Source organism: Pipistrellus kuhlii, unplaced genomic scaffold (assembly GCF_014108245.1).
Source record: "Pipistrellus kuhlii isolate mPipKuh1 unplaced genomic scaffold, mPipKuh1.p scaffold_m20_p_71, whole genome shotgun sequence".
Taxonomy (NCBI): Eukaryota; Metazoa; Chordata; class Mammalia; order Chiroptera; family Vespertilionidae; genus Pipistrellus; species Pipistrellus kuhlii.
In genome coordinates, this window is record NW_023425575.1 from 412,193 (window position 1) to 434,965 (window position 22,773).

The following is a 22,773-nucleotide window of genomic DNA, read 5'->3' on the forward strand; positions in this document are numbered from 1 at the left end:
CCGCAGCCACCGCCCCACAAAGCCCTCCCTGGGGCAGGTCCCTCTTCCGGGGACACCGCGTTCTCCCCGAGCCCACCCCCTGGCACTGGCCCCTGGCACTCAGACCTGATTAATGGGGGGCCTGGGAAGGCGGGCGCAGACCCCCAGGCCGGGGCCATCCGGGCTCTTTGGGCGGGAAGCGCCGGGCGGGGGAGGGCAAAGGGCGGGAATCACTGACCAGACCTCCAGCCCCGCGGGGGCCCCGGCGGCCCCGGGGACGGTTTTCGGCGGGAAAACCACGCGGCGGGCGGGCCCACAGCCACAGGCGGACAGACCGCGGGCCGGGCCTCAGTTTCCCCCAAAGGAACGCGGCGCCTCCACTGCGCAGCCCCCCGGGACGCGCACTCACCGCCGGGAGGGGCTCCGGGCGGGGCTCCCACACGGACTTCAGCGCCCGCAGCGCCCTCAGCCCGCCCTGCGGGGAGGGGCCCCGAGCAGCGGCTTTAAAGCACAGACACCGCCTCAGGGAGCCGCCACCGGCCCCTCCGCAGCCGCTTCCGGCTGCCAGGACTGCGCATGCGCCTCCCTGCGGGGGGCGGGGCCTGAGCGGAGCGGCTCCGCGGTGGGGGCGGGGCCAGGCCTGTGCGGGGACAGAGGGAGGGGGCGGGGCTGGGCCAGGGGGCGGCCTGGGCCCCTCCTCTCCTCCCACAGGGACAGCCCTTTCTGGGGGAGTTCCCGTCATTGTTGGGGTTTGGCTGGTGGCGCGGCTGTGACGGGATTCACAAGGAGAGAAGAGTCAGGAGCAGAGAGGTTGGTGATTTTACTTCTTTTAAAAAATATATATTTTATTGATTTTTTACAGATAGTTAGAAACATCGCTGAGAGAGAATCATCGATCAGCTGCCTCCTGCACACCCCCTACTGGGGATGTGCCCACAACCAAGGTACATGCCCTTGACTGGAATCGAACCCAGGACCTTTCTGTCTGCAGGCTGACGCTCTATCCACTGAGCCAAACCGGTTTTGGCATGATTTTACTTCTTTAAAGGGAGGAAAGGGCCAAGAGCTCTTTCATCGTAGAAGGAACAATCATAGTGTTTTATGGAACAAATGGCAGCTGTGGCAAAAGCATAAAGAGGGGAGGAGAAATCTGGAATTCACACAAAGTTTCCAGATCCCAGAGGCTGTAATTAGAGCTACTGGCTGGTCTGCCCTTCAGCTGCACAGGCCCCAGGGAGGTGTCTTTCCCAGGATCTTCACAGGCCGGGAACACATTCTCACAGGGAAGTTTAGAGAATTCAAAAGGCGGGCAGGTTGGGTTTGAAACCAGAAACTTCCTGCCTGTGATTTTCCTGGATCCTTAAACCCTCAGTGAAGAGAGGGTAGGGGAAGGGCAGCCTGCTCTCTCAGCTCCTCCCTGTCTCCCCATCTGAACGGAGAGGCAGCTTGAGTTAGGGAAGCAGGTGGATGGGGGTGTCAGAGACAGACCCAGATATCCATTCATGGTTAGGCACCTGATGAGATTAGGTCCCACCAAACAGTGGGAAAGAAATTTATGCATTTCTCAAGGGATAAAAAATTTCTGGTTGTAAATTTTGGTCTTTAAATGTTCTGTGAAGGCATTTTTATTGTTGTTATTATTATTATTATTTTGAAGAGTGATTTCATGAGGCTTTTATTTTTCCCCCCCAGTAACATTTACTTTTTGGCCATAAGACCCTAAACACATTTTCACAGTTACAGGTCATGCATAACTTGCAAGCCGAATGTTTTACAGCTATGGTGCAACTACTAGTTTTGGAGAATAAATTCACATGCAGCAAATGATCCCAGAAAAGCAGCTTCATAAAGCACTCTAAGCTTCACTGAACGTCTGGGAAGGCATTTTTAAATAAATATTTTGACTTTAGTAGTCCCTATAACCTAGTTAATGAGACACTGCTATTAATGTAGAATGTGTCCTGTTAAGTTCTCCTTATATTTGGAAAACAATTTTAAAATCAACAATATTTAAAACAGTTATAAGAATATTGGCGGCCTGGATTCTTGCTTATTCAAATTAGAAGAAAGATTTGTGCAGTAATTACATTACTACAAAAAATACATGTCAAAATAGTAGTTTGTGTTATACAATTAAAGCACCCTGTAATAGGTGCCAGTGAGAGATTTGTATGTATTGCATGTGCAGTAATCAATATTTATTTTCAAGTTGTCAGTGCTCCCTACCAGCAGGTGGGAGAGGATTCAATCCACAGGGGCAAATGCAAACTCCAGAAATGATGTGTTAAATGTGGTCTCCAACTTTCCGACATGCCTGTGGATTTCCTCCTTAAAACTGATAATGGAATGAAACATTCTCTGGCAATGATATGTTTGTCCACATCCCTCTCCATTCCAATGGTGAAGGTTTTTGAAGTCAGTGACTCACACATTTAGCTTCAAATATTTATTATAAACACACTCAGAAAGATTTCCATGTGTGTTGGAAAATAACAATTACAAAGGATTATGTCAGAAGCTAATTTGCCCCTCCATCCCCCAGCCATGAAGGCACATGTTGGTAGTGACGCTGAAGTAACTCTGCAGGAACTGGACCTCAGTGAGGGGCTGGAGGTGGGGAGGGCCGTAAACCCAGGAACATGATTGAAATTGGAATTCACATAAGCACTTTCGTTAAACACCACCACCAAAAAAACTGCAATGTTCTATGTGAGGATGAAGAAACGAAATTGTCCCTGGGTAGATGGGTAATTTCATACTGAGACCTCCCTGCTCCCTTCCTCATTCCCCAGGGTGAGTAAGACTCAATAGTGTCGAGTTCCACAGTCTTTCAGAGGGACACGACCTGGGATATGAGATTTTATCAAGACGTGAGTATTTAGGACAACAGCATTGCTTTAAAATAAACCTTTTAAAGAACATTGTGATAAACTGCATTACTAAGACAAATGTGTCCAACGCTTGAATTAAATTTCCTTACGGTTTTTTTTAATTAAAACATTTTATTTAATGAAGCATTTTATTTATTTTTAAATATATATTTTATTGATTTTTTACAGAGAGGAAGACAGAGGGATAGAGTTAGAAACATCGATGAGAGAGAATCATCGGTCAGCTGCCTCTTGCACACCCCGCACTGGGGATGTGCCCGCAACCAAAGTACATGCCCTTGACCGGAATCGAACCTGGGACCCTTCAGTCTGCAGGCTGATGCTCTATCCACTGAGCCAAACCGGTTTCGGCTTAATGAAGCATTTTAATGTAACATCTATTCCAAAATTAAACACATAAAAAATATTGCTGACTTAGCTCAGAAGCACATTGAGCTCTTCTTTCTTGACATTATCCAAACGAAACTCCAAGCACATGTACAGGTTTTTCTACAATATATCCTCCTTTTATAAGAACCCCACTTCTAACAGATTAGGACTCCACTCTTCTGACCTCATATAACCTTAATGACCTCCCTAAACCCTCTATCTCCAAATACAGACACATTGGGGGTTAGGGCTTCAAAATATCCAAGGGGACACATTTCAGTCCTTAACACTCAGCATCTCAAGTTCATTGTGTTATATAATCCACCTCAAAACTGATTCCATTAATGCAATAATAATTCAATATTTATTATGAGCCTGTGGACAGGCCAGGTGGTTCTGCTTCATGCGGTATAGGCAGGCAGATGTTGGCAGTGAGGCTGAAGCAACCATGTAGGAACTGGGACCTCTACTTTAGATCAACTTTTCTCTTAATCAAAACCTGATTTGCCAAGCTTCCTGACTTCAATTCTAGTGCTTTCAATTATTGTCCCCTTGCCATGTACTTGTCCATTAAGTCTGCTTCCAGTCTCTATTCACTCGCCAGACCCATGGCCATGTCACTCAGTAGGTTTTTATTATGGAGCACCTCAATCTTAGCAACTCTTTTCACTTTGAACGTCTTTGTTGTAGAATAAAACACCTCTAAGTTTAACCGCTTAAATCATCCAAAATTCATCTTTTCACGCAATTCCGTGGTGGCTGAGCCCTTCTCTGCTGCTTTCATGTAAGCTCATACACCCAGGTGCATCCAGCTGGCAGGGCCGCAGGGAGTTGTCTGGGGCCGCAGGGAGTTGGGAAACTTGTCTTTGAAACAATTTTTAAACTTTTTTTTTTTTTAATAGTGAAATTATAAATGGATAAAAACACCTATGTGCAAGACATTTATTGGTTGCCTCCGGAGCACCACCTGAGCAGATCAGGAATCACACTCCCAATCCGAGACTTTCTACACTATGAATCAAACCTGCAACTTTTTTATTTTTATTGATTCAGAGAAGAAAGGAGTGGGAGATAGAAACATCAATGATGAGAGAGACTAGGTGATCACCCTCCTGCACCCTTCCTCATATCCCTGAGGATCATGGCCACAACCTGGGCATGTACCCTTGGCTGGAATGGAACCCAGGACCCTTCAGTCTACAGGCTGATATTCTATCCATTGAGACAAATCGCCTAGGGCACGAGTATGAATTTTTTTATGGCGAGTAAGCTTTCTTGACTCCCTGAAGTCTTTGCCACATTCATTACATTTATAAGGTTTCTCTCCAGTATGAATTCTATGATGGTTTGTAAAGCCAGAGTAATTCCAAAAGGCTTTGCCACATTCATTACATTTATAAGGTTTCTCTCCCGTGTGAACTCTCTGGTGTTTATTAAAACCTGAGGACTGACTAAAGGCTTTGCCACATTCATTACATTTAAAAGGCTTCTCTCCGGTATGAACTCTCTGATGTTCAGTAAGGGTTGAGGCCTTACTTAAAATTTTGCCACATTCTCTACATTTATAAGGCCACTCTTCAGTATGAACTCTCTGATGAGAAGTAAGGGATGAAGAGTGGCTAAACGCTTTGTCACATTCTCTACATTTATAAGGCTTATGTCCTGTATGAACTCTCTGATGTCGCTTAAGGCCTGAGGACTCACTGAAGGCTCTCCCACAGTCTCTACACATATGGGGCTTCTCTCCAGTATGAACTCTCTGATGCTTGGTAAGCCCTGAGGAGCATCCAAAGGCTTTGCCACAATCCCTACATTTATAAGGCTTCTCTCCAGTGTGAACTCTCTGGTGCATAATAAGTTGTGAGGACGTCCCAAAGGATTTGCCACATTCTGTACATGTATAAGGCTTCTCTCCAGTATGAATACGCTGGTGGCGATTAAGGTGTGAGGAGTGATTGAAGGCTTTGCCACATGCTTTACATGGGTAAGTCTTCTCTCCAGTATGAAATTTCTGATTTAGAGTACAACCTGAAAGCCAATTAGATGTTTTACTAGAACCTTTACATGTATACGGTTCTTCTTCACTATGGATTTCTTTCAGTTCATTTGGATTGAATATCTGACTGGATATTCTACCACAGGCATTCCCTTTGTAAGCCTCCTGCCCAGCATGAATACCCTCTTGTTCGGCGTAACTTGACGATTCCTGAAAAGACTGGACACATTTACTTCCTTCGAGTGTCATCTCCGCAATAGGAATAACTTGATGTATATTGTGATTGGACATTTGGTCAAAGAGTTTTCCACTTTCATAATGATCTTCTGTGAGCTCGCTTTTCCAATTACTATTACGATATGACTCTTGCTTAAAGTTTTTCCAATACGCGTTCCATTGATAACTTCTGTCTTCAGTATATGTACTCTGGGATAATGAGAGATAGAAAGGGTTTCAGTGAAAGCTATAATTTCATTAAACATGTTCACTTGTGTAAGAACCATTTGTGATACTCATTAGACCAAGATGGTTGTGCAAAAAAAAGCATTCCCAATCTATAAAAATTATAGACAAAAAATAAAATTTTAATTGTCAGAGGAAGAATAATGAATCCTTGTTTAAAAGATTGCCAAATGCCTAGGAGGCATGACTCAGTGTTTGAGTACTGGTCAGGACACATGTCTGGGTTATGGGCTCAATCCCCAGTGAGGGGTGTGCAGGAGGCAGCCAGCCAATCAATGATTCTCAACATTGATATTCTTCTCATTCTCCTTCCTCTCTGAAATAAAAAATGTATTTTAAAAAATACTGCAAAATTGAGCACATTTAAATTGCATAAGTACTGTACATTATAAATATCAAAATTTTAGATAGGATTGACTGAACAATTAATACCACCATAACACTTTAAACAATTAAATGATTATCCACACCACAGACTGAGTTTCTAGTTTTCTTCAGATTCCCTTTCCAAGGATACATAACAATAAAAAGTTGTTTTCTACCTGTATGTGCAGAAACACACTGATCTGCCAATGTATCTGACTTTAAAGTGGCAGGTTTCTCAAATGCATAATATGCTTGACCTCTTTAGGTAACAAGAATTTTATTATTAATAATTATGCCAGGTTAGTTCTATTTATATTAATATTTTCTCTTCTTTTCAACTCTCAAATCCCAAGGCTTTCCTTAAGAGTATATTATGAAAGCAACTATCTTTAATATCTTACCAGTATTATATCAGAGAATACATCATGTAGTCCGGGCTTTGGCAAAAAGGCCTGGTCATCTTCAGATGAGATAGCTGAAAGAAATAAATCTTCAGTTTTTGACAACCAGGTGACTATACTTTCAACTGACCAGCAAGTGTTAAGCAAATGACAGTTCTGAGTATTCCAAATGCAAGTGAAGGATTCAAAAAAAAAGCTTAAGATAGGTACAATGAGGAAAAGTCATATCAAAGTGGGACAAACAGTTGCTTACATTTGCCAATGATACCTGCTTAATTAAACCCCCTGGCACACATGGCAATATTATAAAAATTCTCCCAATTCCCAGGTTCTTCGCTGGAGAAACAGAGAGATGAGAACGGCATGTTCAATGATCTCCCTGTTTTGAAGCATCTTGAAGGTCATGTGTCTGTTGTGCATGACACAGAGTGAGCACAGAATGGCAGTACGGGTGAGTATCCTGTAGTGGCTGCTAAAAGGAAACAGTGAGAAAGTGTTCCAGCCCCACAAAGACTGCGGTACTGAAGATGTATATGAAGCCTGAAAAGATACCGTGGGCCTGAGAAAGACACAGAGAACATTTCACCTGGGAAATGAAACAGAACCAAATCGAGAACACAGATCCTGAAAACACTGTTGACCGAAAGTAGAATTTGTGCCACAGATAGTTATGATTTATTTCCTCCTAGAGACAGCATGTTCAAAAGCCTTCGTGTTTACAATTCCTGAATCTCAACAAAAGATATCAAGTCATGCAAAGAAACAGAAAGTGTCCCATCAGAAACACAAAATATATGTAATCAAACTGAAACTACATCAATGAAAATACATTACCTGAAAAAAAAAGAAAAATAAATATCTTAAAAAGGAAAACGTAGAAAAGAATGACTACTATATCAGGAAAATGTTAGCTTCTTCTCATTTTCCCTAAACACAAGATTTGCCTTAAATCCTTCAACTGCAGCGCTGGTTAGAACAGCTCCAATTTGATGAGTTCTGGCAGCCCCCGGAACACCCACCGTAGAGATTGCGACCTCTACAGCTCCTCAGAGGCCTAGATTATGCTGCAGAGCAACCTTTGCACCGGGAGCTTGCCTTTTTTCTACTGTATTTTTGCATTCCGGTATTGAGTTTTTTGTTACGACCAAAATCAGGAAAATGTTACGACCAAAATAAAATACAATGAGAAAGAAAGTGTGCGTGTGTGTGTGTGTGTGTGTGTGTGTGTATATATACATATATATATATATATATATATATATATATATATATATATATTTATTGGTTTTTTAAAGAGAGGAAGGGAGAAGGATAGAGAGTGAGAAATATTGATGAGAGAAACATCAATAAGCTGCCTCCTGTACACCTCCTACTGGGTAGGTGCTTGCATCCAAGTTACATGCCCTTGACTGGAATCGAAACTGATACCTTTCAGTCTGGAGGCCAAAACTCTATCCACTGAGCCAAACCAGTTAGGGAGAAAGATAGTAAATTTTTAAAAAACCACTCCAAAGTGGGACATTAAAAAACTCAATACCTGCCGAAACCGGTTTGGCTCAGTGGTAGAGCGTCGGTCTGTGTACTGAAAGGTCCCAGGTTCGATTCCGGTCAAGGGCATGTACTTTGGTTGCATGCACATCCCCAGTGGGAGGTGTGCAGGAGGCAGCTGATCGATGTTTCTTTCTCATCGATGTTTCTAACTCTCTATCTCTCGCCCTTCTTCTCTGTAAAAAAATAAATAAAATATATTAAAACAAACAACAAACAAACAAAAAACTCAATACCGGAATGCAAAAATACAGTAGAAAAAAGGCAAGCTCCCGGTGCAAAGGTTGCTCTGCAGCATAATCTAGGCCTCTGAGGAGCTGTAGAGGTCGCAATCTCTACGGTGGGTGTTCCGGGGGATGCCAGAACTCATCAAATTGGAGCTGTTCTAACCAGCGCTGCAGTTGAAGGATTTAAGGCAAATCTTGTGTTTAGGGAAAATGAGAAGAAGCTAGAAGAGCAAGGGGAACAGTTTGTGGCATTTTTGCCTTCAAGGTGAAGGGCGGGGGGTAAAGAAGCCATCTGGGGGATGTGAAGACTGGCAAAGGATCAGTGCTTCCCGGCTCAGATAAGAAGGCTGTACAATCACAATAGCCGAAACCGGTTTGGCTCAGTGGTAGAGTGTTGGTCTGCGGACTCAAGGGTCCCAGGTTCGATTCCGGTTAAGGGCATGTACGTTGGTTGCGGGCACATCCCTGGTGGGGGGTGTGCAGGAGACAGCTGGTCGATGTTTCAACGATGTTTCTAGCTCTCTCTCTCTCTCTCCCTTCCTCTCTGTAAGAAAATCAATAAAATATATTAAAAAAAAAAAGAAAAAGAAGGCTGTACAATCACAATAGCCAACTTGGATTGGATGGCTTTAATGGCGGGTAAATGAATCCCCAGTGGGCCTTCTTTCAAGGCAAATTGAAAATAATTGGCAACATGGGTCTCACTATGAAGTTACAAAATCTTCAGCTCTAGCCGGGCAAAGCTGAGCTGTGAAGAACTACCTTTGGAACTCAAGATGAAACGTAAGAGACGTATAAGAACTTACACTGAAACCATGCATTGGCAAATAGCATGAGATTGGTTTTAAAATGTGTGCGAACAGCCAAAACCGGTTTTGCTCAGTGGATAGAGCATCGGCCTGCAGACTGAGAGGTCCCAAATTCAATTCCGGTCGGGGGCATGTACATTGGTTGCCGGCACATCCCCAGTGGGGTGTGTGCAAGAGGCAGCTGGTCGATGTTCCTCTCTTATCGATGTTTCTAGCTCTCTATCCCTCTCCCTTCTGCTCTGTAAAAAATCAATAAAATATATTTTTAAAAAATAAAATAAAATAAAATGTGTGCGAACAATCTTTTTTTCCCTAAGCTCCGGGTGAACAGAGTCTGATGGAATACTATTGCTTTCATGAATTGCATACAACTATGTATTACAAAGGTAATATGGTAATTATGGTTTTGGAGTAAAACTGAGCTCCAGAATTAAATTAAGAACAGCAAAATCTGCCCTAACCGGTTTGGCTCAGTGGATGGAGTGTTGGCCTGTGGGCTAGGGGGGTTCCCAAGTTCGATTCCCGTCAGGGGAATATACCTTGGTTGCGGGCAAAACCCCAGTGGGGAGTGTGCAGGAGGCGGCTGATTGATGCTTCTCTCTCATTATGTTTCTATCCCTCTTCCTTCCTCTCTGTGAAAAATCAATAATATACATATATATAAAAGAACAGCAAAAACGAAAACTATGTAAACATCCCCAGTAGGGGGTGTGCAGGAGGCAGCTGATCAATGTTTCTCATTGATGTTTCTAACTCTCTATCCCTCTCTCTTCCTCTCTGTAAAAAATCAATAATATATATATTTTTAAAAATATATATATTTTATTGATGTTTTAACTTCGTCCCACAAATGCTCAATTAGATTGATATCTGGTGATTGAGGGAGCCACCTAAGCAAGGTAAAGTCTCCCTCTTGTTCTTGAAACCACTACGAGCACTGTGACACGGCCCATTGTCTTGTCAGAAGGAACCATCTCCATTGGGGATGTGCCCGCAACCAAGGGACATGAACTTGACTGGAATTGAACCTGGGACCCTTGTTCAAGTCAAATCAACGACCAGGGGTTGAACCTGTCTTTATGGGGTCCCCTTGAAGGTCGATTTATTAGTGTCTTAAGAGTCCCTTGTTTTTTTGTTTTTTTGTCCCATATTTCCACATGCTTGTTAGCTTCCCTGAATCAAAATTTTTAATGAATTATGACAAATTTTTTGTTTGTTTTGTAAATATGTCTACTGGTTTCTGAGAGGGAGAGAAACATCAGTGAAAAAAGAGAATCATCGCCCTAACTGGTTTTAATGTGTTCCTTTTATTTTTGTGTCTTGGTGAACTCAAAAGAGCCCATTAAGAACTCAGTGGCAAGAACATGGTAAAGTCTCCCTCATGTTCTTGAAACCACTCCATAAGGCAGTTGGTTCCACAACTATCAAATCTCACTGAACTGGACAGCGCTATTCATCAGGCATGGTGTCAGATTCCTTGCATCTACTCTACATCTCGTGGAGTCAGTGCCAAGAAGAATCGCCACAGTAAAAAGGTGGCCCAATGAAATACTGATGGGGTGGTCATAATAATCTGGCCACTCAGTGTATATCAAAGGCCTGGTGCATGAATTCGTGCATGGGAGGGATCCAGCTAGCCTTGCCAGGGGGAGGGGACAAGGGTGGTTGGCCAGCCTGCCTGCAAGTCCAACTCCTGGTCAAAGGGACAATTTGCATATTAGCCTTTTATTATATAGGATATACACTGAGTGGCCAGATTATTATGCGTTCAGAGATCATAATAATCTAGCCACTCAGTATATATTGTTATAACCTTAAAATATATATTTAAAATATTTTCATTGATTTCAGAGAAGAAGGAGAGGGAGAATCATTGATTGGCTGCCTCATGCATGACTCAAACTGAGAATGGAGCATGCAACCTGGCATATACCCTTGAATAGAATCAAACTTGGTACCCTTCAGCCTGTAGGCTGATGCTCTATACACTGAGCAAAACCAGCTAGAGCCTTAAAATATCTTAAGTAGCTCCCATGGTCACAACAAAAATAAAAGGAACATTAAAAGGGACAGAGTTGCGTATTGTAAATTACAGACTCCACATTTCTAGAAATAAATATATATCCAATGAATTTCTCAAAATATGATATACAAGACCAAGTCACAAAGTTATCTGTGTCCCTGTACAGGAACAAAAATTAATACTAAGTAACAAATTAATGGTGTAATTACATGAATAACAGCATAAAGAAAAAGAAAATAACAGTTTACTTCATGAAGAAGGTGCATGATTTGAATGCTGCAAAGTATATATATTGCTGGCTGCCATCGTACTTCTAGGTATAGATCAGAAAATATTCACAAAGGATCTGAAAGAGCATTTGTGTCCATTATAATGTTATTCACAAGAGGCTTCCACTGATGGGAACAACTCAAATTTCCATGGAGAGTTGAATGAAGAAAATTTACCATATACATGCAATGGAATGTTTTTGTGCCATAAAAATAAAAATAGATATTGTCACCAGATACCACAAAGAGAAACGTTGATGACAATTTTTAAGTGAAGCACACAAGTCACAAAAGACAGACACTACAGGATTTCCCTCAGGTGAGTAATCAAATGTAGTCCACGTTATAGAAAAAAAGAATGGTAGTTATGAACCTTGCTTTTAAAGCAAATGAGGAAGTAGTGGTTTAATAGAGAATGCGAGATTTCTACAAGATGGAAGTTTTCAGAGGACAGATACACAACACAGGCAGTTAAGCATCTACCCTAGAAAGCAGAAGGCCCTAGAGATGTTAAAACAATAAAGGAAACAAAACCCTGTGGGTGGAGTACGAACTCGGAAAGGAAGTCATCCTCACCCAGGGAGGCCAGGTTGCTGCAGTTCTCCAACATCACATCCAGGTACAAGTTCCGCTGAGCTGGGTCCAGGCATTCCCACTCCTCCTCAGAGAAGTCTATGGCCACATCCCTGAAGGTCAGCAGTCCCTGAAAGAAAAGACACATTTACCAAGAGGTCACCAGAGAAGGTCATAATGTCACCCAACATGAAAACAGGGTTAGAAGAGGTTTGGCCCTAGGGCAGTAACCTTGAATCATCCAATAAGACCACTTTGCCCCAGTAACATTCTCTGATGTGACAAATAAGGATGAAACATGTCCACCAATCCATGGTACAGAATTTTCTTTTCAGAAAACTAAACTTTAAAATTAAGGCATGGCCCTAACTGGTTTGGCTCAGTGGATAGAGCGTTGGCCTGCGGACTGAAGGGTCCCAGGTTCGATTCCTTGGTTGCTGGCACATCCCCAGTAGGAGGTGTGCAGAAGGCAGCTGATCGATGTTTCTCTCATTGATGTTTCTAATTCTCTATCCCTCTTCCTTCCTCTCTGTAAAAAAATCAATAAAATATATTTTAAAATAATAATAATAATAATAATAATAATAATAATAATAATAAATTAAATTAGGCATGGACACAGGCATATGGACCTCTGAGTGCTGTGTTTGCATCATTCGGGATCAGCGGTGTATATTTCTCAGCTGGAGATGACATGGTGAGTCAGAAATATAAGCACTTTTTCAAGTGTAATATAAACAATGATTGCACTTTTCTAAAAATACAGATTGTGCTCCATGCTCTGCGATGGGGCCTCTGTTTCACATGTGTAAGAAATTCACTTTTTACTTGTGATACCAATGTTACCGGATCACATGCCAAGTGTCTGAATACACAAAAAATGAAAACACAGGAAAAAATTCACAAATAACTTTGAACTCAAGGGGTTCGTTAATGGGATTTACAGTGATCATGGAATAACAGCCAAAATCCTATTTAAAATGTCACTATGAGTGATCTTAGAACAAGACTATTCTGCCTGGTCCAGAGGGTGCGCCTCAGTGCTTGACCACTGACCCATTAACCAAGAGGTCACTGGTCAGGGCACATACCAGGGTTACAGGATAGATCCTAGCGCGGGGCGTGCAGAATGCAGCCAACAAATGATTCTCTCATCATTGATGTTACTCCCACTCTCTCTTTCTCTTCCTTTTGCAATCAATAAAATTATACGTTAAGAAGGTGGGAGGGAAATAGAGAAACTGCTGACATTGACTATCGTAAGAAAACAGGAAAGCCCTGGCTGGTTTGGCTCAGTGGAAGGAGCGTCGGCCTGCGGACTCAAGGGTCCCAGGTTTGATTCCAGTGAAGGGCATGTGCCTTGGTTGTGGGTGTATGCCCAGTGGGGAGTGAGCAGGAGGCAGCTGATAGATGTTTCTCTCTCATCGATGTTTCTGGCTCTCTGTCCCTCTCCCTTCCTCTCTGTAAAAAAATTAATAAAATATATTTTTTTAAAAAGAAAATAGGTAAGAAATAAGAAAAGGAAAACAACCTAAGCAAAATATGAGAAGTAGAGAAATATATTCGAAGATGTTAGAGGAAAAGCAAACACAGCCTCATCTCTTACCTGAGAAGCACCCATTTGGTCCTGGTTCCTGATGCTGGTCCTGGAATGTCTTCTCGGGTGACAACTGAAGAGTCCCAGAATGTGCCGTCAATGGCGTCCGCACAGCCCGTTAATCAGCTCACCTCACACCCACAGTCAGAAGGACCTGGAAATGAGGAAAGAGCCGTGCTCGCCTGTGTTTGTAACAGGAGAGAGTCAGGAACAATGAGCTCCTACATGTGAGGTGTTTTATTCTCTCTTCCAAAGACTCATTTGTCTATCCTTCCAAAGACTTCCACAATCTCCTGTAGCAATGAGAGCCTGTACTGATTTCCTGGAACACCTAACCAACAGAGCACCGCTCACTTCCCCCAAAAGTCCCAGCACACCTGAGACCTGTGGGTAGTGTGGTGGTGTCCCAGCACAGCTGCTCCAAGTCCTTACATTCTTCTGACTACACCATGTGTCAGAGCAGGATCCATTTCTCCAGTAGTGCTTACTCCTAAGTCCTGCCCATAGGCTAACAGTGAGATCAGGTTCCTCCTTGAACCCTGCTTGCTGAACTAAGTGTTGGGAACTTACTCGTAGTCTAAGTTCTTCCTTTATCCTCAGCTCAAGTACAACCACGGAGTGGTTTGAGCACCTCTGCCAAGGGCTGGACCATCTTGAACACCAAATAGTAGAAGGAGAAGCCATGAGAAGTGGTGGGTATATAGAGTCTGTATTATAGGAGCTAATGGCCCTGTAGGCACTGCTAACAATGAGCCATCAGACAAAACAGCTCTTCACAACAGTTCTATACAGGCAGGCGCACACAGGCTGATAAACAATTACATCTTTCCCACAAAATAGCAGTAGCCTCTATACCCACAGAATCAATAAGCAGCAGTGTTCTCTGTGCCTACATCTATCTTCTGAGCAGCCTCATGCTGCCTCTGGCCTGATGCATGAAATTCATGCACATTAAGAGGGGATTCATTAGAGGAAATAATTTAATATTGGTATTTTCCCTTTTTTTATGATGATGATAGTCGCTTTATTTATTTTTTTCATTTTTTATTAATATATTTTATTGATTTTATACAGAGAGGAAGGGAGAAAGTTAGAAACATCGATGAGAGAGAGTCATCGATCAGCTGCCTCCTGCACACCCCCCACTGGGGATATAACCGCAACCAAGGCACATGCCCCCGACCGGAATCGAACTCGGGACCCTTCAGTCCCCAAGCCAACGCTCTATCCATTGAGCCAAACCGGTCCTGGCTATTTTTTTCATTTTTTTATTAAGGTATTATATGTGTACATATCTTACCATTGATCCCCCACTCCCATACATGCCCTCCCTCCCCAGTTTTGCGTCCATTGGTTAAGCTTATACGCATGCACACAAGTCCTTCGGCTGATCTACCTCCCCCATATCTTTGCCCTTTCTCTATAATAGAAGTATCAGAGACGAAAGAAAATTAGTAAAATGTATATGAAAACCTTCCTCCTGTCAGAGTCTGGGGATCACCACAAGACCCAGAGTCGCCGAAACTGGTTTGGCTCAGTGGATAGAGCGTCAGCCTTCGAACTGAAAGGTCCCGGGTTTGATTCCGGTCAAGAGCATGTACCTTGGTTGCGGGCACATCCCCAGTGGGGGGTGTGCAGGAGGCAGCTGATCGATGACTTTCTCTCATCGATGTTTCTAACTCTCTATCCCTCTCTCTTCCTCTCAGTAAAAAATCAATAAAATATATTTAAAAATAAAATAAAATAAAATCACTAAAAACTTATAATAAGCCAAAACCCATCAGCCTGAGGACTGAAGGGTCCCAGTTCGATTCCAGTCAAGGACATGTAACTTGGTTGTGGGTACATCCCCAGTTTGGGGTGTACTGGAGGCAGCTGATCGATGATTCTCTCTTCTAGTCCTATCTAATAAGAGTAATATGCAAATTGACCATGCCTCCACTATACCCACAAGCCACGTCCATCAATCAAGAGTGAGTATGCAAATTAACCTAACCAAGATGGTTGTGGCCACTGAGAGAACAGGAGACTTGAGTTGCCCCTGACAATGGAGGAAGCCAAGCTTTCCGCCTATGCTGGCCTGCCATGGCCTCCGCTCAAGGCTAAAAAGTTTCAATTATGGAAGATGAATTCCAAATACCAGGGCCTCTCCTTGGGTTGCCAGAGGGCGTGGCCAGCCTGCAAACCACCACAGGCCCCTCACCCAGGCCACCCCATACTCCAAGGGAAGCCCCCATTCCTGATCTGGGACACCATTCAGGGCAAACCAGCAGGCCCCCACCCATCACCAGGCCTCTATCCTATCTAACAAAAGAATGTGCAAATTGACTGTCATTCCAACACACAAGATGGCTGTCCCCATGTGGTTAAAGATGACTGCCCCATGTGGACACAAGATAGCCACAAGATGGCCAGCAGGGGAGGGCAGTTGGGAGGGACCAGGCTTGCAAAGGAGGGAAGTTAGGTGTGGTCGGACCTGGAGGGGAGGGCAATTAGAGGAGGGCAATTAGGCTGGCAGAGGAGAGAAGTTAGGGGCAACCGGGCCTACAGGAAAGGGCAGGTGTGAGTGACCAGACCAGCAGGAGAGGGAAGTTGGGAGGGACCAGGCATGCAAGGAAGGGCAGTTGAGAGCAATTAAGCCTGCAGGAGAGGGAAGTTAGAGGTGACCAAGCCAGCAGAGGGAAGTTGGATGCAAACAGGCTGGCAGGGGAGCAGTTAGACATCAATCAGGCTGGCAGAGAAGGGGTTAGGGTGTGATCAGGCTGGCAGGCAGAAGCCGTTAGGGGCAATCAGGAAGGAAGGCAGGCAGGCAGGCAAGCAGTTGGGAGCAAGCAGTGCTGGACTGCTCAGTCGGAAATCCATTGTGAGTTCCTAGATTGGAGAGGGTGCAGGATGGGCTGAAGGACACATCCTGCGTGCACAAATTGCGTGCACTGGGCCTCTAGTAAGTATATAACAGGCGAACCTTATTAAGTGGAAATTTATAATTCTCAAATGTTTAAATAATTCAGTTGTTAACCATATAAACACACAAGCCCGTATATCACAACTTAAGGTTCTTTCCTATATGTCACTTCCCTGTCCCTCCATTTTTCTCCCCTTTTCTTTCTTTTCTTTTTTTAATATATATTTTATTGATTTTGTACAGAGAGGAAGGGAGAGAGATAGAGAGCTAGAAACATCGATGAGAGAGTCATCGATTAGCTGCCTCCTGCACACCCCCCACCGGGGATGTGCCCGCAACCAAGGCACATGCCCTTGACCGGAATCGAACCCGGGACCCCTCAGTCCCCAAGCCAACGCCCTATCCATTGAGCCAAACCGGTCTCAGCTTTCTCCCCTTTTCTCTCTGTCTGTCCCTACACCTGGACCATGAACCTCCTGAAGCCCATTTCCCTCCGGGGCTCTCTCTCCTGGTCTCTCTGCTCCCATCTCCACACACGTCCGCATCTTTCCCTCCCCACGCACGTGTCCCCCCTGCTGCCTGTTACAGTCTGTCCTGCCCCCCACAGCTGGCTGCCTCCGTGCTGCTCCCCCTCTGCTCCCCCATCCTCTGGGGACCCCTCTCCGCCCTCCTCCTCCCCCGGGTCTGTCTCTCCCTCCCTCTCCTGGCCCCCAGCCCGGCCCCCGCCCCGTCACCGCCCCCACAAAGCCCTCCCTGGGGCAGGTCCCTCTTCCGGGGACACCGCGTTCTCCCCGAGCCCACCCCCTGGCACTGGCCCCCTGGCACTCAGACCTGATTAATGGGGGGCCTGGGAAGGCGGGCGCAGACCCCCAGGCCGGGCCATCCGGGCTCTTTGGGCAGAAAACGCCGGGCGGGGGAGGGGCAAAGGGCGGGAACCACTGACCAGACCTCCAGCCCCGCGGGGGCCCCGGCGGCCCCGGGAACGGTTTTCGGCGGAAAAACCACGCGGCGGCCGGGCCCACAGCCAGAGGCGGACAGACCGCGGGCCGGGCCTCAGTTTCCCCCAAAGGAACGCGGCGCCTCCACTGCGCAGCCCCCCGGGACGCGCACTCACCGCCGGGAGGGGCTCCGGGCGGGGCTCCCACACGGACTTCAGCGCCCGCAGCGCCCTCAGCCCGCCCTGCGGGGAGGGGCCGGGAGCAGCGGCTTTAAAGCACAGACACCGCCTCAGGGAGCCGCCACCGGCCCCTCCGCAGCCGCTTCCGGCTGCCAGGACTGCGCATGCGCCTCCCTGCGGGGGCGGGGCCTGAGCGGAGCGGCTCCGCGGTGAGGGCGGGGCCAGAAGGAGGGGGCGGGGCGGAGCCAGGGGGCGGCCTGGGCCCCTCCTCTCCTCCCACAGGGACAGCCCTTCCTGGGGGAGTTCCCGTTAATTTTGGGTTTGGCTGGTGGCGTGGCTGTGGCAAGATTCACAAGGAGAGAAGAGACAGGAGCAGAGAGGGCGGTGATTTTACTTTTTTTTTTTTTTTTTAATATATCTTATTAATTTTTTACAGAGAGGAAGAGGGATAGAGAGCTAAAAACATTGATGAGAATCATTTCCTCCTGCACACCTCCTACTGGGGATGTGCCCACAACCAAGGTACATGCCCTTAATCGGAATCCAACCCAGGTCCTTTCAGTCCATAGGCCAATGCTCTATCCACTGAGCCAAACCGGTTTCGGCTGTTATTTTACTTCTTTAAAGGGAGGAGAGGCTGAAATCGGTTTGGCTCAGTGGTAGTGTCTGTCTGCAGACTGAAAGGTCCCAGGTTTGATTATGGTCAAGGGCTTGTACATTGGTTGCGGGCACATCTCAGGTAGGGGCTGTGCAAGAGGCAGTTGCTCGATGTTTCTCTCATCGACATTTCTAGCTCTCTATCCCTATCTCCTCCTCTCTGTAAAAAAGTCAATAAAATATATTAAAAAAATAATAAATAAAAGAAATAAAGGGAGGAGAGGGCCAGGTGCCCTTTGATGGCACGAGGCTCCCCACATAGACGGGCTGTTCGGTTAGGGTAGGGGTGTCGAACTCAATCAGAGAAGGGGCCAAAATCTAAAATCCAGCCTAAATCGCGGGCCGAATGGTTTACTGAACAGTCATAAACTGTCATTGTGATGGAAACGCAGCGGAGTGCAGTGATGACAGCGCGGTGCGGGCCACATTGCAAGGCCTGGCGGGACGGATTTGGCCCGCGGGCCTTGTGTTTGACACATGTGGGTTAGGGTGTCAGCAAGTAAAGACAGCTGTGGCAGAAGCATAAAGAGGGGAGGAGGAATCTGGAATTCACACAGAAGTTTCCAGATCCCAGAGGCTGTGCTTAGAGCTACTGGCTGGCCTGCCCTTCAGCTGCACATGCCCCAGGGAGGTGTCTTTCCCAGGATCTTCACAGGCCGGTTACACATTCTCACAGGGAAGTTACAGTGAATTGAAAAGGCGGGCAGATTGGGTTTGAAACCAGAAACTTTCTGCCTCCAATTTGCCTTAAATCCTCACTGAGGAAGAGGTGGGAAGGGGGAGGGCAACCTGCTCTCTCAACCCCTCCCTGTCTCCACATCTGAATGGAGAGGCAGCTTGAGTTAGGGAAGCAGGTGGATTGGGGTGTCAGAGACAGACCCAGACATCCATTCAGGGTTAGGCAGATGAGATAAGACCCCATCCAATACGGTGGGGGAGATAGTTTTATTCAGGTATTTTCAAGGGATAAAAATTTTGCTTGTAAGTTATGTTCTTTTGAAGTTTTTGTGTTCTGGGAGTGCATTTTTAAATGAATGTCATTTAGTAGTCCCTATGACCTACATAATGTACTAAATTATCTCTTGTTAATATTCCTTATATTTGGAAAACAATGATTTAAAAATCAACAATATTTGTTATAAAAATGATAACTATTATCAGTTTACTTAGTCTCATCACCAGTTTTTATTTTGATTATTTTCCAATATTGTAATGAATATAGTTATTCCCTAGAGTTTTATGAAACTTTATGTTAGAGTAAGTAATTTAGAGTAAATCAGACCAGGGGGTTATGTTTAACCTATGTAAGTATTTTATCACTTTAGGCCAATAAAATATCAACCCTCAGTATTGCCACCCAAAGCCAGAAAACACACCACACATAACAAATAAAAGTTTCCCTCTAGAATGAATTCCAATGTGAGGAATAATCTACAGATGCTGATTAAAGACTGCAGGACATTGTTTAAAGTTGTATTGTTCCTCCCCAGTATGAATTCTGATGTTGGTTAAAGTTTGCATACTGAGTAAACTTTCCCAATTTATTTAAGTCTGCTGGGCTTTGATCCAGTATTAATTATCAGATGTTGTACAAGATATAAATGGGGATATACACTTTGACATATGCCTCATAATTTTTAAGGCATAATTTAATCATTTCCAATGATGCTCCAACCATGGTGAAATCTTTGGATGAAAACTTTATATTATTCTTATTTTTCTTTAGAGTAATTTCAAAATGTTCATTAAGTATGACCACAGCCTAATGTCATTCTCACATTTTATACAGTGTAAGGCTTCCCTTCATTATAAAACCTCTGATATTCTGTAAATTTTGAGCTATGGATAAACGCTCTAGTCCATTCTCTACATTTGTGTGGTCTCTTTTTGTTCTAAAGTTGATCAATTAGAGTAATAGATTGCCTTTTAAAGACTTTTCACATTTCTCATATACATAAGGCTCCTTTCCAGTATGAATTCTGTGATGTTCATTAAGTTCTCACTGTGGTCAAGGACTTACCATGCTCCTCACGTCTGTGAGACTTCTCTCAAGTATGAACTCTGCTGTACAGTAAGGCAGGAACACTGATAAATGGCTTTGTTACATTTTCTACACGTGTAAGAATTCTCTACAGAGTGAACTCTCTGATGCTTAGTAAGGATTGAGGACCTGCAAAAGGCTTTGCCACATTCTCTACATTTGAAAGGTTTCTCTCCACTGTGAACTCTCTGATGCCTAGTAATGTCTGAGGACCTGCCAAAGGATTTGCCACATTCTCTACATTGATAAGGCTTCTCCCTCGTGTGAATTACCTGATGAGCAGAAAGGTGTGAGTACTGGCTAAAGGCTTTGCCACATTCTTTACATTCATAAGGCTTCTCACCGGTATGAACTCGCTGATGTTTATTAAGGGATGAGGATTGTGTGAAGGCTTTACCACATGCTCTGCATTTGTAAGGCTTCTCTCCGGTATGAACCCGTTGATGTCGATTTAGCTTTGTGGACTCACTGAATGCTTTGCCACATTCTCTACATTTATAAGGCTTCTCTCCAGTATGAACTCTCTGATGCATTGTAAGGTTTGAGCTCCTGGGAAAGGATTTGCCACATTCTCTACATTCATAGGGCTTCTCTCCAGTATGAATTATCGGATGCAGAGTAAGCAATGAGGGCCAGCGAAAGGATTTGCCACATTCTCTACCTTTCATAGGCTTCTCTCCAGTATGAACTCTCTGATGCAGAGTAAGGGTTGAGGACCAGCTAAAGGATTTGCCAAATTCTCCACAATTATAAGGTTTCTCTCCAGTAGAAACTCTCTGATGCAAAATAAGGTTTGAGGGACAGCTAAAAGCTTTCCCACATTCTAAACGTTCACAAGACATTTCTCCCGTATGATTTCTATGATGTTCAGTATGTCTTGAGGATTGACTAAAGTCTGCTCCATTTTCCATGAGTTTGTATAATTTTGCAATAGTATGAATTCTTCCTTTATGTACATTAAGAGATGAATGACATTTAAAGGCTTTGCCAGATGCTTTACATTTGTAAGACTTCTCTGCAGTATGAATTTTCTGATTTACACTGCAACCTGAAGGCGAAATACAAATTTTACCAGAATCTTTACATTTATAAACTTTTTCTCTATTATGCATTTTTTTTCATTATATTTAGATGAAATATTTGATGGAAAACTCTACAATATGGATTGCATTTGTAAGCCTCTTCCCCAGTATAAATAATCTGTTGTTCAGGGAAATTTGAAGATTGCTGAAAAGACTGGATACATTTACATCCTTTGTGTGTCTTCTCCACAATAGGCATAACCTGATTGGACATTTGTTCAAAGAGTTTTCCACTTTTATAATGCTCCTCTGCACATTCACTTGTCTGATTAAGATATAATTCTTGCTTAAAGTTTTTCCAATGTTAAATCCATTGATAACTACTATCTCCATTATGTGTACTCTGATGATAATGGGAGACAGAAAGACCTTTAGTGACAGTTATAATTTCATTAAACATGTACACTTGTTCCATAAGTACCATTTTGTGATACTCATGAAACCAAGATAGTTGCATTAAAAAACCTTTTCTAGGCTGGCCAGTTTGTCTCAGTGAATGGAGCGTCGGCCTGCGGACTGAAAGGTCCCGGGTTCAATTCTGGTCAAGGGCATGTCTCTCTCTCTCTCATCAATATTTCTGGCTCTCTATCTCTCTCTCTTCCTCTCTGTAAAAAATCAATAAAATGTTTAAATATATATATATATATATAATATGTATATATATATAAAATATATGGAATATATAAAAATATATAGAATATATAAAAATATATATATATTCTGGCCTGGACCCGAATCTGATCTAGGAACATTCAGTCTGCAGGCCACTGAGCCTATCCACTGACCTAAACCAGCTAGGGCCTAATTTGTTCCTTGAGAGCAAGAATCTACCATAGAAAGCAGAAGCTCCTTAGAGATGTCATAATAATAAAGGAAATAAAATCATGGGAGTGGCGTAGGAACTCCAGAAGGAAGTCATCCTCACCCACTGAGGCCAGGTTGCTGTAGTTCTCCAACATCACATCCAGGTACAACTTCCGCTGAGCTGGGTCCAGGCACTCCCACTCCTCCTGAGAGAAGTCGATGGCCACATCCCCGAAGGACAATGGTCTCTGAAGGAAACACACATTTACCAACAGGTCACCAGAAGAGATCAGAATGTCACCCAACATGAAAACAGTGTTAGGAGGAGAGGTTTTGATCTGTGGGGTATCCAAGTTCTCAGATGTTTCCACATATGTAAGAAGCTCACTTTTTACTTGTGATGTCAATGTTTCCACATTAAGTGCCATGCTTACGAACACACAGAAAAAGAAAACGGAGGAAAAAATTCATACCGAACTTTTAACTAAAAGGGTCGTTAATGGCATAAACAGTTCTCAAGAAATAGGACACATATGAACCATAATCCTAGTGGTAAATACAACATGAGTAATCTTAGAATAAGATTATTCTTCCTGGTTCAGCTGATGTATCCCAGTGGTTGAGTGCTGCCCCATGAACAAGAGGTCAGATTTGATT

General features: G+C 44.0%; 2 protein-coding genes and 1 pseudogene across 3 annotated transcripts in view; 1 reads left to right on the forward strand and 2 right to left on the reverse strand.

Annotated features, from left to right (window-relative positions):
* The window catches only part of LOC118710228 (zinc finger protein 501-like), a 32,369-nt gene extending 9,803 nt beyond the window's left edge, over positions 1 to 22,566 (reverse strand). Inside the window, exons 1-5 of one of the 2 annotated variants that reach the window (XM_045575994.1) lie at positions 22,505 to 22,566; positions 21,242 to 21,243; positions 11,917 to 12,043; positions 6,465 to 6,538; positions 5,463 to 5,661 (exon numbers count right to left, since the gene is read on the reverse strand). In XM_045575994.1, coding sequence (XP_045431950.1) covers positions 5,463 to 5,661; positions 6,465 to 6,538; positions 11,917 to 12,043; positions 21,242 to 21,243; positions 22,505 to 22,544 — 442 coding nt within the window. In that variant the 5' untranslated portion in view covers positions 22,545 to 22,566. Of the gene's footprint in view, positions 1 to 3,767; positions 5,662 to 6,464; positions 6,539 to 11,916; positions 12,044 to 21,241; positions 21,244 to 22,504 lie in introns of those variants that run through there. The other variant, XM_036422710.2, reaches the window with a different exon arrangement.
* On the forward strand, positions 6,828 to 9,126 carry LOC118710270 (annotated as a pseudogene).
* Positions 18,099 to 21,234, reverse strand: LOC123651697 (zinc finger protein 726-like). Its single transcript, XM_045576004.1, has 2 exons — positions 20,210 to 21,234; positions 18,099 to 18,137 (listed from the first exon to the last, which is right to left on the reverse strand). Exon 1 carries the CDS (start codon positions 21,139 to 21,141, stop codon positions 20,218 to 20,220), a length of 924 nt encoding a protein of 307 aa, XP_045431960.1. The 5' UTR covers positions 21,142 to 21,234; the 3' UTR covers positions 18,099 to 18,137; positions 20,210 to 20,217.
* Positions 22,567 to 22,773: the final 207 nt, after the last annotated feature.